This window comes from Vulpes lagopus, chromosome 7 (assembly GCF_018345385.1).
Source record: "Vulpes lagopus strain Blue_001 chromosome 7, ASM1834538v1, whole genome shotgun sequence".
In the NCBI taxonomy this organism is placed as follows: domain Eukaryota; kingdom Metazoa; phylum Chordata; class Mammalia; order Carnivora; family Canidae; genus Vulpes; species Vulpes lagopus.
Window position 1 is genome coordinate 20,301,379 of NC_054830.1, and position 14,354 is coordinate 20,315,732.

At 44.2% G+C, this 14,354-nt stretch overlaps 1 protein-coding gene across 1 annotated transcript; it reads left to right on the top strand.

The window, feature by feature from the left end:
- Positions 1–11,020: 11,020 nt before the first annotated feature.
- On the top strand, positions 11,021–12,410 carry IQCF3 (IQ motif containing F3). Its single transcript, XM_041760394.1, has 3 exons — positions 11,021–11,038; positions 11,201–11,245; positions 12,006–12,410. Exons 1-3 carry the CDS (start codon positions 11,021–11,023, stop codon positions 12,408–12,410), a joined length of 468 nt encoding a protein of 155 aa, XP_041616328.1.
- Positions 12,411–14,354: the final 1,944 nt, after the last annotated feature.

The following is a 14,354-nucleotide window of genomic DNA, read 5'->3' on the forward strand; positions in this document are numbered from 1 at the left end:
AGCATGGTACACAGTGAGCTTGTTCCAGACAGGCCACCCAGGTCCATGTAATGGTGTGATAGCTAGTGCCAGAATGCTCCATTTTATAGATGAGGACCCTGAGATGCAGGGGACAATGTGACATGACCAGGTCCATTAAGCAGAGAGGGGCACGGGTAGGACCCCTATCTAGTCTACTGGCTCCCTGCCCAGTGCTCCTGACCTTCTGAGGAAGCTCTTCTTGGCCTGCCCTGGAGCTGAGGTGGGTGGGGAACGTTCTGTGAGAATCGCTTCTTTATCTTTGTAACCTCTCTCCCCAAAGAAAAAGAAGCTCCCTGACCGAGAGCAGAAAGCCATAAAGATCCAGGCCTGGTGGCGGGGCACTCTGGTGCGCAGGACATTACTGCACGCAGCACTCAGAGCATGTATGATTCAGCACTGGTGGAAGGTGATGCTGGCAAAGCTGCTGGAGAAGAGAAAACGAGCAGCCCTAGAGTCCTTCTCGCGGCAAGAATGGGCAGTGGTCAAGCTGCAGTCCTCGGTCCGCATGTGGCTCACTCGCCAGCGATACTGCCGGTTGCTCCACGCGGTCCGCATCATCCAGGTGTATTGGCGCTGGCATAATTGCCACACCCGTGGCTTTTTCCATGGCAGCTATGACCTCACGGCAACCCATCTGGGACTTGAACTTGAGATTTTTTTGGGGTCACAGATATGTCGGATTACAGACTGCATCCCCTTCCCAATAAAGAACTGATCAGGTCTGCTCCAACTCTGTGTCACCTGATCTCTGTCGGTCGAGCTTCAGGAGGTACTTGTGTCAGCAAAGGGGCAGGGAAAATGATGGCAGATGCTGGGCATGGAACAGTCAGCTCTGAGGAAGTGGCAGGGGTTGTGTGGGGTCCCTTCTGGAGAAGGATCCTGAGCAGAGCCTATAATTGATTAGCAATGACTGCCATGGGTAGGAGAGTTGGGGTTGCAGGGCGGCCAACTCCGCCAACTCCAGGGAGACTCTTTCACAATGTGGTCCCTGGAAATGGTGCCCCCGTAGTTCTGCAACATGGAGGTGTCACCTGATGCTCTTAATTCTTCAGTGTCTTCTCACTAAATTTAGAACAATTCCAAAAGCCCTCCTGTGGACTCCTAAGCCTGCATGGTCTGGCCCTGGCCATGTCACCCTCTCCCGTGTCCGTGTCCCTCCTGGACACCCTGCTCTTCAAATCTCCCCCACACATTCCCATCTCAGCACTTTGTACTCACTGTCTCCTCCCCTTAGGTAGCCTTGCCAGATGGAGCTCCCCCTCCACTCACGTGTGTCTCTGCTCCATGCTCTCTTCTCGGGGAGACCTTCTTTGACCACCTCATGGAAATGGCTTCCCCACCTCCTACTGTATGTTCCGGTACCTGACTCTGCTTTCCTGTCTTCAAAGTCTCTATCAAGCTTCTCAAGCTTCTCTTACCTCATTTTCTATTTTCTGTTGCCCCCACTAGAGGGTGAGCTCCAGGAGAGCAAGGACTCTGGGTTCAATGCTGTTCCCAGAACCTACGTTGGTAGTTTCTCTCTGCTTCTCCCTCTCTCTCCCTTTCCAATACGTTATTGTATATATATTTTAGGGTCTGTGTATTATGCCATTGTGTCATCTTTAAAAATATCCCTTTCTGGATTGGGAGAGACTGCCCTTCCTGGGGCCAGCCAGTTCTTAGAGATAGCAAGGACTCATCCCAGAGCATGCCTTTCATCTGTAGACTAACCAATGCAAGGCCATACCTCTGTTTGTCCTGTACCCCAGAAAGCCATAGTCTTCTGCTTTAATCATCCAAGTCAGGTACTAGGCATCTGAGGGCTCCACAACAGCTTAGAGGTCACAGAAATACTCAAACCATCCAATCCCAAACTGTTTACCCTACCCTGCCTTCCCTTTCCCACCCCAACAATGGTCAGGGAAAAACTGCTTTCTTAGTCCTGTCTTCTGCCTCCTGAACCAACCTGATGCTGCCCCTGTGACCCTGGGTGACATGTAGTGACCTCCCCTTTTTTCAGACCTTGGAGTATAATAAATTTTGTTTTCTTGTGCTTCAATTCTTTTTGTGACCACATCTGACAGTCCATCACATAGAATAGCATAAAACATGGATCTAATTTAAGTAAAATTCATATAACCATTTTTAGATAAGCCACAATATTAACCATCAATGTAAGACTAACAGTTCAGTGGCATTTAGTGCTGTCACAAACAACCACTATCATCTGTATTGAGTTCTAAAACATTTTCATAGTCCTAAATGAAAACCCTGTGCCCATGGAGCCATCACTTGCCAGTACCCCATCCTCCAGTCAATGTCTACCACCAATCTTCAGCTCATCTCCAAAATATTTACCTATTGTGGACTTTTCATATAAATGAAATAAAATCTTTTGTATCTGGTTTTAATATGTTTTTGAGGTTCATCCACACTGTAGCTTGCATCAGCAGTTCATTACTTCTTAAAGACTTATTATTTTAGAGGGATAATTGTGGGGGCATGGGGCAGAGCAGAGGGAGAGAATCTCAAGCAGACTCCCTGATGAATGTGAAGCCCAACATGGGGCTCAATCTCGTGACCCTGAGATCATGACCTGAACCAAAATCAAGAGTTGGACACCTAACGGACTGAGCCACCCAGGTGTCCTGTATTTTTCATTATTTTTTTATAGCTGATTGGTCCATTGTATGGCTAAACCGGCTCTTGTTTATCCATTCATTTTTTTGATAGACATTTGGATTACCTTTTGGCTACTGTGAATGATGCTACTATGAATATTTAGCATCTACACCATTTTACATTCTCACCAACAATGTACAGGGATCCAATTTTTCTACAATCTTGATGACACTTGTTATTTTCTTTTTTTCAAATTCTAGTCAACTCAGTGTGTGGGAAGTGGTACTTCACTGCAGTATGATTTGCATTTCCTTCATGATAAACAATGTTGGACATCTTCAATGCTTTTTGTTCATTTGCACACCATTGGGGGAGTCTGTTCTAGTTTTTTAACTTTTCATTAGGTTGTGGCTATCTTTTTGTGGTTCCAGAAGATGTATAATGAATGAGTACATGATCCTACCAGGCCTTGGATTTGTGGCTTCACCATGGTTCACATCCTACTTTCTAGAAACACCTGTCCCACCATCCCTGACTGAATCTCTCAGGCAACCATCCTAGATCATACATACCCAATAGATGTGTTATTCTTGGGCTCTTTGTTTTTTTTTAAGACTTTATTTATGTGATAGAGAGAACACATGCAAGGAGAGGAGCAGAGGGAGAGGGAGAAGCAGACTTCGCCCTGAGCCAGGAGCCCAATGTGGGGTTTGAGATCATGACCTGAGCTGAAGGCAGACACTTACCAATTGAGCCACCTAGGCATCCCTATTCTTGGGCTCTTTGAATTATTATTTCTCTCTGGCAATGTTTCTGTGTGTGCGTGCACGCGCACGTGTGTGTGTGTGTGTGTGTGTGTGTGTGTGTGTGTGTACTGGGTGGTAGAAGGAGAATCTATTCTTGTCTCTCCATTTAATCTACAGATCCTGCTTTATTGGTTTTCATCTCTCTGTGTCTGTCTGCCTATCCTCCATAATTTTGTCTTTTACTATAATTATCTGTTTATGTTCCTCAGTATCTTTCCCCCTCAGTCTTATCCTTCCTCTCTATATATTTCATAATGTCATGTCTCTTTGTGTTTTTTCAATTCACTGGATTTTCTGGATCTGTACATTTCTGGTAGAGATCATAAATATTTCACCTGCCAATCCTCAGATACAGTTCTGCTCTTCTAAGCCCTGCTTACTCCTTATTCCTGAGAGCCTCACAAAGATGAAAGGGAGGCACAATGGTTGTTGCTAGATGATCAAGGCATTGACCTAATCCAGGCTCAGCCTAGGATGTGCAAACACTTAGAGGAATATCAGAATATTTTATGCACATGGTTCAGGGATGAGCACATGACACAAGCCAGGGCAATGAGTCTTCATTCTGGTACTGTTTTGGAACACTAGGATGGCCAGTTATAAAGACTATGAAACCAGAGCTACTGTGGGCACCACATGGAAATAGCTAAGAATGGAGCTGACACAGAGGAAAGTATATCTAACAGGTGCCAGGAGAGAGACTAAATCTTGAGGTTTCCTTTGGGCCTCTCTCTGGATCCAGCCATGCCTGAGGCTACCATTGCCTATATTATGGGAATTTATTTTGTGAGCCAATAAACCCTCATTTTCACTTAAGTCAGTTTGCTGAGACAGATAGCAAAAGAATAGAAGATCTCAGTAGATTAATAAACACTTAAAAGAAATTGAATTTGATGTGAGCTGGTTTTTAGAAAGTAGTTTTCAAAAATTAGTTTTTGAATTAGAAACTTGGCATAAGGTGTGCCTAGGGAATTCTTGACAGTAAGTGTGGAATTATCTCTCACTTAATGTGCCCAGAGGACCAGAATATTCTTGTAATGCTGTGTGTGTAGTGTGGTGAAAGGGGAAATTGCCGTAGATTAATAGGTAAATCTTCTAATTATCTAGAATCAGAATGGCCTGAAATGAATCTAATCATGGATTGGTCACCTATGAGCCAAATATGAAGTCTTTTAATTGGCTTAGTTCAACAAGTCAGCAGGAGGGAGCCATGGGCAACCATCAGCCATTCATGAAACAATTGTAGCAATTGTTTCAATTGCTACAAAATTGAATATTCAACTGGAATAAATAAAATTCAATATGAATTTTATTAAATATTATTCAATTGGAATAAATAAAATTGTCCTTCTCTTGCCTTCTACTCAACTTACACAAAGTCTATGTGTTGTAGCCTTCACTTCCAGGATAACTTTTGAGTTCTGCCTCCTAAAAAAAGTAGGCAGTCATCCCATGGACATCTTACTGGATGTGTTGGACCTAGGAAAGAAATAGAACAAAGCTTTTCAAACTTTAGCATACATCACAATCATGTGGAGGGCTCATTAAAGCAGACTGCTGGGCCCCATCCAGCATTTCTGATTCAGTAGAGGGTCCCAAGAATGGGTATTTCTAATAAGTTTCCAGGTGATGCTGTGGCTACTGTTCCTGTTCTAAGGAACCCCATTTTGAGAACCACTGGGGTAGAGCATAACTATGTGGTCACTGTGAATATCAGCACAACCGAAGTAACAGAGGTTCAAATAAATTTGAGGTTAATTTCTCTTTCCCAAAGAAGTTCAGAAATAGGTGTCTACACCCAGGATGGAACTTCACAGGGGAAGGAATCCTGGTCCTTCTAACTTGTTACTCTGCTATATACGGTTTCTAAGCCCAAGGTCACTTCATGATTGTAAATGGCTTCTTCAATTTCTTTTTCTTGTTGTTTTGTTTTTTTAAGTAGGCTCCATGTTGGTGGAGCCCAGTGTGAGACTTGAACTCATGACCCTGAGATCAAGACCTGAGCTGAGACCAAGAGCCTAACCACCTGAGACATCCAGGCACCCCAGCTACTTCAATTTCAATATTCCCATCCACAATCCATCCAGCAAGATGGAAAGAGGAGGAGCAAAGCATACTCCTTCTCTTTTAGGGCATATCCTTGAAGTCACACATGGCACTTTTGTCCACAGCTCAAAGGATATAAAGGAAAACTGAATAGGAGAAATATACCATATAGTTATTGATAGAATGACTTACCATTGTAAAGTCATCAATTATCTACAGGTTTGTCTATAAGTTAAACTCAATTCCTATAAAAATTTCGTCTTTAAGAACTTGACAAACCAATACAAAAAAAATCACATTGAATAAGTGTCCACAATTAGTCAAGGCAACTTTGAAAAAAGAGACTATAAGGTAGTACAATTAGTCACATTAAAATATACCACAAGACTGTAATAATAACAATTGAGACACAAACTACTAAGAATCTAAAATGAGGAATAAAAATTTAAATAATGATTTGTTGTATTTCCCCTTCACCCCATTTTCCTCCTTCATGTGTACGGTTGGACAATAGTTCTGCATACTTGAACCAGAGAGCATCTAGATGCAGAGATTTCAGTCATGGCTGAAGGCAAAGGTGAAGCACCATACCAAAATGGAGGGATTAATTGAAAGTGTGTAGGCTGGACAGTGAGGCCTCCAGCCCTCTGTGCCAACTCACCTTCCTGAAGGCTTGCAGTCAGGTTTTATTCTACTCTTTGGCTTGAGGCTCTGGGATTCCTTTCAGTTAATTATTGCTACACAAATGCTGCATAGCAGACTGCCATAAGCCTCAATGGCATGCAAGAGTAAGAATGTTGACCTAGGCTGTGTTTAGGTAGGATCACTTGGTTAGGGAAGTCTGTTCCACATGTTTCTCATCCTTCTCCTCATACCAGGAGGCTACCTGAGCACTTCCTTGTTGGCAATGGCAGAAGTGTAAAAGAGCAAACATAAATTGGCAAAGACTTTCAAAGCCAAGCCCAAATTTGCATGTCATCTTTCCACCTTATTCTCCTGACCAAAGCATATTGCACTGCCAAACTCAAGGCACATGATATCCCCTTATGGGAAGAAAGTACAAAGTTCCATAGGAAAAAGTATGAATACAGGTCCACTAAAGCAATCTACCATAAGCTCAAGAATAAAACAAATGAATGCCTATATTTAGGATCCCCCATTGAGACAAAATCCAACTTTGCCTTATTAACCTATGCTGAGTGGCACCAGTTAATAAGCCCCACCCTGCATGCTGAGCTTCCCTTTGGCATTCTAGTGCCATGCTCATACACATGAATAGACAACCAAGCATCATTAACATGAGAGACTGAGATAAAAACAAAAACAGAATAAAAGGGGTCTCAAAAGAAATAGAGACAATACTGGCAACAAAAGAAAAAGGTTTGGGATCCCTGGGTGGCGCAGCGGTTTGGCGCCTGCCTTTGGCCCAGGGCGCGATCCTGGAGACCCGGGATTGAATCCCACGTCGGGCTCCCGGTGCATGGAGCCTGCTTCTCTCCCTCTACCTGTGTCTCTGCCTCTCTCTCTCTCTGTGACTATAATAAATAAATTAAAAAAAGAAAAAGAAAAAGGTTTAAAACCAAACTAACAATCATAACTAATATTCCTATCAAGAGATGATGAATCAATGAAACAAGAATAGTGTGCTATAAAAGGAGAATAGTCCCAGGACAAGAAAGAGCTCTTTAAAGTTAAGACCTTAAAAATGGAGAAAATCTTCCATAAAGTATAATAAAAAGACAGTTAGAAAATAGTGTAGGGGAGCCTTGGTAGCTCAGTTGATTAAGTGTCTAATTCTTGATTTCAGCTCAGGTCATAATCTCAAGGTTGTGGGATCGAGCCCCACATCAGGCTCTGTGCTAAGCACAGAGTCTGCTTGTATCTGTCTCTCTGCTCCTCCCCCACTTATGTGCTAGCTTTTGCTCAAATAAATAAAATATTTTTAATAAAATAAAATTGTATAGAAAATATTGGAAAATCAGAAGATCAATCTATGATTTGACTAGAAGGATTTCTATAAGTATTAAATTGAAAAAATTGAAAGGTAGAAGTTATTTTTTATTTTTTAAAGATTTTTATTTGATTGTTTCTTGGATGTTTATATACACACACACGTATACACACACGCACACACATATATATATATATTTTGGAGTTCGATTTGCCAACATATAGTATAACACCTTCAAGTGCCCCCCTCAGTGCCCATCACTCAGTCACCCCATGCCCCCATCTGCCCCCCCTTCCACTACCCTTTGTTCATTTCCCAGAGTTAAGAGTCTCTCATGTTTTTTGTCACCCTAATTTTTCCCACTCATTTTCTTTCCTTTCCCTTATAATCCCTTTCACTATCTCTTATATTCCCCATATGAGTGAAACCATATAATGATTGTCCTTCTCCGATTGACTTACTTCACTCAGCGTAATACCCTCCAGTTCCATCCACATCAAAGCAAACGGTGGGTATTCATTGTTTCTAATGGCTGAGTAATACTCATTGTATATATAGACCACATCTTCTTTGTCCTTTCATCTTTCAATGGACACCGAGATTCCTTCTGAAGTTTGGCTATTGTGGACATTGCTGCTATAAACACTGGGGTGCAGGTGTCCTGGCATTTCACTGCATCTGTATCTTTGGGGTAAATATCCAGTAATGCAATTGCTGGGTCATAGGGTGGTTCTCTCTTTAACTTTTTGAGGAACCTCCATACTGTTTTCCAGAGTGGCTGCACCAGCTTGCATTCCCATCAACAGTATAAGAGTGTCCCCCTTACTCATCAACATATGTTGCTTCCTGAATTGTTCATTTTAGCCATTCTGACTGGTGCAAGGTACTATATCATTGTGGTTTTGATTTGTATTTCCCTGATGCCAAGTGATGTTGAACCTGTTTTCATGTGTCTGTTGGCCATGTGTTTGTATGTCTTTTTTGGTGGGGAGATGATGCCTTGAAATGAAAGAGACCATGTCATGTCTTCTGCCCATTTCTTGACTGGGTTGTTTGCTTTTTGGGTGTTGAGTTTAATAAGTTCTTTATTGATCTTGGCTACTAACCCTTTATCTGATATGTCATTTGAAAATATCTTCTCCCATTCTATAGGTTGTCTTTTAGTTTTGTTGACTGTTTCTTTTGCTGTGCAGAAGCTTTTTATCTTGATTAAGTCTCAATAGTTCATTTTTGCTTTTGTTTCCCTTACCTTCATAGATTCTTGTTTCATCTGTAGATCTTTCATCCATTTTGAGTTTATCTTTGTGTATGGTGTAAGAGAATGGTCTAGTTCCATTCTTCTAGACAATCCAATCATGAAATGGGCAAAAGACATGAACAGAAATTTCACCAAAGAAGACATACATATGGCCAACATATGTATGATACATATGGCCATGAAAAAATGCTCTGTATCACTTGGCATCAGGGAAATACAAATCAAGACCACAATGAACTAGGGGTGGTGGAAGGGGAGGAGGGCAGGGGGTGGGGGTGACTGGGTGGTGGGCACTGAGGGGGGCACTTGATGGGATGAGCACTGGGTGTTATTCTGTATGTTGGCAAATTGAACACCAATAAAAAATAAATTTATTATAAATAAATAAATAAATAAATAAATAACAAAATCACAATGAGATACCACTTCACACTGGTGAGAATGGTGAAAATTAATAAGACAGGTGTTGATGGGAATGTGAAAAAAGTCACCAGGCAGATGATCGTGTGGGAGAAGATATTTGCAACATTTCCATCCAGCAAAGGGTTGTCCACAGAAGTCATACAAGAGGATGATGGGATTCCAGTGGGAAAAGAGGCCAAGGACTAGATCAGGCAACTACACAGAGGTGACAGAAAGCCAAGATGAGATAACCCTGAGAGCTGAAAGACACGGCCGTACTAGGGCCAGGTGTCATTCCTAAGATGCTACCTGCGTGGATTTCCACAACATTTCCTTAAAGGAGACACTGTATTGTTCTCTCCACTTTGCCCAGGAGGAAACAGACACCACTGAAAGAGTTGCTCCAGTTCACACAGCCAGAAAACGTCTGTGTCCAGATTGGAGCCAAGTTACCCACCCTGAAGCTCATGCTCTGCGCGAGTACCTAGTCAGAGAAATGTAAATTAAAACAACAAGGTGACATCAGTTCACATCCTTCAGTTTGGCAGAAATTAGGAGGTGATTGACAGAGGTTGGACTGGTACTGCCACTGTGGAGAGCAATCTGTCAATACATAGTAGCGTGGAGGAGCCACCTATCCCGCGACTCAGCAAGTCACACTATTGTGTGTCCCCAGGAGAAAGCCTTCCGTGGCTGTACAGAGATACAGGAAGATGCTCCTCTCACAGGACTGTCTGCTGTAGAGAACCGCTGGAGTGACTCAGCAGCGGAGCAGAGAGGAGAACAGGTTATGCTGGGTCATGAGTACACGGAGAGTTCATGATCTGTTGTCAAATCTTGTATATATTGAAACGTTTTCATGATTAAAAGCTTTTTGTGAAGTTGTGTAGGAAAGGATAGGGAAGCAGAGTTGTGCTCTGTAGCACAGTGGTCAGTGAAACTCACAGAGTCACAATAATATAAATACTAATCTGTGAGTGGGGACCTAAACTGCAAGTGACCTAACTGAGATGACGCAGGGAGACGGAGTGGGGTTGTCTGGGATTGAGCAGAAAGCCACATCCTATCTTTTTTGGTGGGGAGCTGATACCTTGAAATGACAGAGACCATGTCAGCATGTTACTGAGGTCTGGAGGGAGTGCTATCTAGGGTCGGTTAAGAGAAGTGAGCATGGCTGAGAGATGGGAGTGGGGACAGCCAGAGGCAGCTGGTCTTGGAAGCAAGCCTGAATAACTAAGTGACCCTTTAAAATAGGACCACTGCTACAACCAGAGGAGACTATATTGGGGGACACTTTCCTACATAATGACTCATGTTTGGAAAATTCCTCCAGCCTGCTAAGTTTCAGACACAGAATTGGAAGGGCTTGTTTTGTTTTAAGAAACATCTATTGGTCTGCTAGTGACCAAACAGCTCCAGGAGGACAGGCGGTTACAACAGCTGGAGGAAGTAGAAATTGACTGAGGTACCTCTATCCTGACCCTTCCTTGGCTCACCCTCCATACTCGCAGTGATGGTCATTAAAAAGACTTCCCCACACACTGAGGAAGGGTATGGTGGCAGAGAAGGCAGGATACAGGGAGCAGACTGAGCCCGTACGCCTTCCTCTGTGCTGTGTAAGCTGCCCTCCTCAGGGGCTGACAACGGGAGGGTCTTGTGGGTGGGCCGAGTAGAGATCATCCTTGGAACAGGACAGATTCACAAGGGCTGTGGTTTCACCAAGGCCATTTGTCCACCCTTGGCAAGAGGGAAGTGGGCAGATGTTTCCTCATTATCCAACAACTTTGAGCCTGTAGAAGACTACTGGGCCCTTGGGTCATAGTTGCCCTTGTGACATCATGGCTAACTCCTCCTCTCCTACCCTTCCTGCCTCTGCCAGGGCCAATGGAGCAGCAACCAGAGGGGGTGTGAACACCAGAAACACTGCCCCAAACAATGGGCAGTAAATGCTGTGTAAGACAGACACCCTTTCCCTGGGGATGGGGAGCTGGCCCAGGGCAGAAGGAAGCACCAGATGACTTCAAAGGAGTCGGAAAGAATGGGGAGGTAGGGCTGTGAGGACTTGGCACAGAAGCTGGCCCTCACTCATGCTTTCTCCCTCTATTCTGACTGCAGAAGTCTGGTCCAGATAAGGATGCACAAGAGAAAGAGAAACTGAAGGTAGGTGGGGCCCAGGAGCACGAGAGAACCAGAGATCACTGACTGTCCACCACAAAGTCCTTGGAAGTAGAGGATCCATCTCTGGTCCCACAGCTGAGGAGTCAACTCAGTGTTGCTCTCCTGTCCCCATAAATACCCTCCCTCCTCTGAGTGAGCTGTGTTAAGTATGGAGAGACAGCAGAGAGGTGAGGAATTAGGATATGAACCGGTCCCTGGAAGTTGGGGCACAGCAGTGGGCACCTCAGAGCTGGAGAAGGAGTGGCCCAGGATAACCAGGATATGGGGGGCAGCTGAGAGGTAGTGGTGGAAATCAAAAGAAATGAGGTAAGGGCAAGGCCTCAAGGGGTCATGGCACGCTGTGGAGCATCAGGAGGCAACATCACAGGCTGGGATGTGGGCTGAGACACAGGCCATAATTGCAGAGGTTCATCCTCGGAGCACCCTTTGGCTCCTCACACCCATGCCAAGTCTTCTGGATCAGAAGGTGTTTCCGTTGATTTCCACGAACTTGTGAAGACCAGAGGGCAAGGATTTCCCCATTTTGTAGATGAGGACCCAGGACTCAGAGGATGAGCCTGTGTGTCTGTGGCCACAGACAAGATAGTAGAGGCAAAACCCCACCCTGGACTCCTGGGTCCTCAGAACCACCGAGGGGAAAGGCTGGTTGTTAAGAGAGAAGATCAGAGCTCCTTCGTGGCAGGCACCAGACTGTGATTGTCTGTGACAAATTCATGTGGTGTCCTCTGCTTTGCTTGGTTAGCGGCTTCATGAAAAACGCCGCAGAGCAAGAGCCAAGGCGGCTGGGAAGATCCAGGCCTGGTGGCGCGGCACCCTGGTGCGTCGCACCCTGCTGGTGGCTGCCCTCAGGGCCTGGATGATTCAGATCTGGTGGAGAACAGTCCTGTGGAGGCGGGTTCTGAAGTGGCGGCAGGACCTGTTGAAGATCTATGTAATCCAAGAGGAGGCAGCAGTCAAGCTCCAGTCCTGGGTTCGCATGTGGCAGTGCCATCGACGTTACTGCCGCATGTGCAACGCTCTCTGCATCCTCCAGACCCCAGAAGGCTGCTTCGCCTTCCAGACCTTCCGCACCAGTGATAGTCTACAGGAACAATATGAAGTCGTTCCCAACCTGCCCGAGTTCCACATTGAAATCCTATCAGTCTAAAAGTACTATAGGGTGGAGAACTGGCTCCACTGCTCCAATAAATGTCTGACCAGGTTTTGTGTGTCTCAGTGACTCCCATACCACAAAGACCCCAAGAACCTGCCGTCCCTCTTCTATGTAGGGAAAGACAGATATCCCACCCTCGACTCCCATTCCTTAGTGCATATGACCCCTGTTTTGGACTGACAGTGGCCATACACCCCTGACTCTATCCAAATTAGAAACTGCCACTTGAGGTTGTCCTCACACATCCAGAGCCAAGTCTCCCATTCCACGGCACTGGCACCATTCTTGTCTCCTGAACTTCCAATTGTCTGGGTGGTAAGGAGGGCGGCTTTTTATTCCCAAAACCTCTGGGGACCTCCTCTTATGTGAGTTGCCTCTGAATCCATGCTCTGACAGCCTGCTGTTGCAGGCCAGCTGGGGCTTGCACTCACTGGCTCTCTATTTAGAAGTAAGACATTTGGTTGGCTCTCTTGGGAGGAGTACAGCCCAGAGAATGCTCGGGACGCTGGCCTTAGTGGTGACTGGGCACAAGGTTTTGCAAGTTTTGTGCTAATTTGGATACTGTTTTCTTTGGGAAATAGCATACATTATGATCTTAAGGAAACTCAGCTCGGCCTCCATCCTTAGGACCAGCTTCTCCAGGGTGCCAAAACACAAATAGGGTTCTCACTGCTATCACTGTCACCCTATGTGTGATATCATGCTTAGTACCTTCAACGTTGTCTGGATGACACTCCAAAGCCCCCTGCCTCTCACCTCCAGTGATTTTCACTTCCATCCTACCTGAATCACCCAGTTCTATAATTGCATCAGAGATTATTGCTTTTCAAGCTGCCTGTAAGGAAGTACCTTTTTTTAATTCTCCAGTCCATTATAGACCAATTCTTTTGTAAAACAATAAAAATGAATTTGAAAAATAAGTGGAAAAGATATACAGAATATAAAGCTTGCTTTTAATGGTTAGATTGAACACACATAAAATTGCTATTTCAATTTCATATACACATTTCTAAGTGCTTAATCTCAGTCTTTGTGCTTAATCTCAGTGGTAACAAATGCTCACCATACTTCAGGTGGCATTGCCCTGGTTCATGTCATAACTGACCATAGCAAAAATAATACTGATTTCAATCACCTTGGACTCTGACTTTTGCTTTCTATGCTTTAGGGCAGAGGTGAGAAAACTATGGCCTGCAGGCGAGTGGTCATGACAAGGACTGTATTGACATCAATCCTAAAATACAATCTGACCTTTTACAGAAGAAAGTTTATCAACCTCTGTGTTAGAATCATTGATCCTTCTGCATCTATCCAGTTCTACTTAGAACTTCCCAAAGACTGACCTTACCAGTGTTGTGCTACCCTTGTCCCCAGCTCAGATTCCATTCTCTGTTGAGGATTCTCTTACAATTTTACCACCTTTGGCCCTTGCTCCACCTTTGTATGAACCTAACCTTTTACCTTCTTCATCCTGCACCAGAAGAGCTAAATTTCCTTGAAGAAAAACAAATCATCATACTGCATGGCTTTGGTTCATATTCAGGACCACAGATAGCTGTGGTAGCTTCTCAAAATACTTCTCTGTAAATTTGCTTTTTGACTTGAAGATCTCACATTCTTTCTTCTCTCCTCAATTGAGCAGTCTTTCTTCTTTATCTTTTGACTTCAAATGATGATGCTACCATACACTTAACTGAGAAAATGGCCCTGGACTGGCCCCCCATCTCCTTACCATCTCATCTCCCATCTCAGTGCCATTTGTACCACTCTTGCTGTCTTCTTTGAGTTGAAATGAGTTGTCTTTGCCCCATCCAAAACCACCTCCAACACTTTGCTCTTCTGGGCTCTTCTTTTTCTTTTGCCCACTCTCACCTCTTGACTTTGTAATGATGTCATTCTGTGATTTCATTTTTTTCTCTAAATCAGTTTCTACCTTTT

Excerpts from the sequence above, each read along its gene's own strand:
- IQCF3 (XM_041760394.1), top strand. Across the intron at positions 11,246-12,005 it reads AAGAGAAAGAGAAACTGAAG|CGGCTTCATGAAAAACGCCG; the intron begins GTAGGTGGGGCC and ends TTGCTTGGTTAG.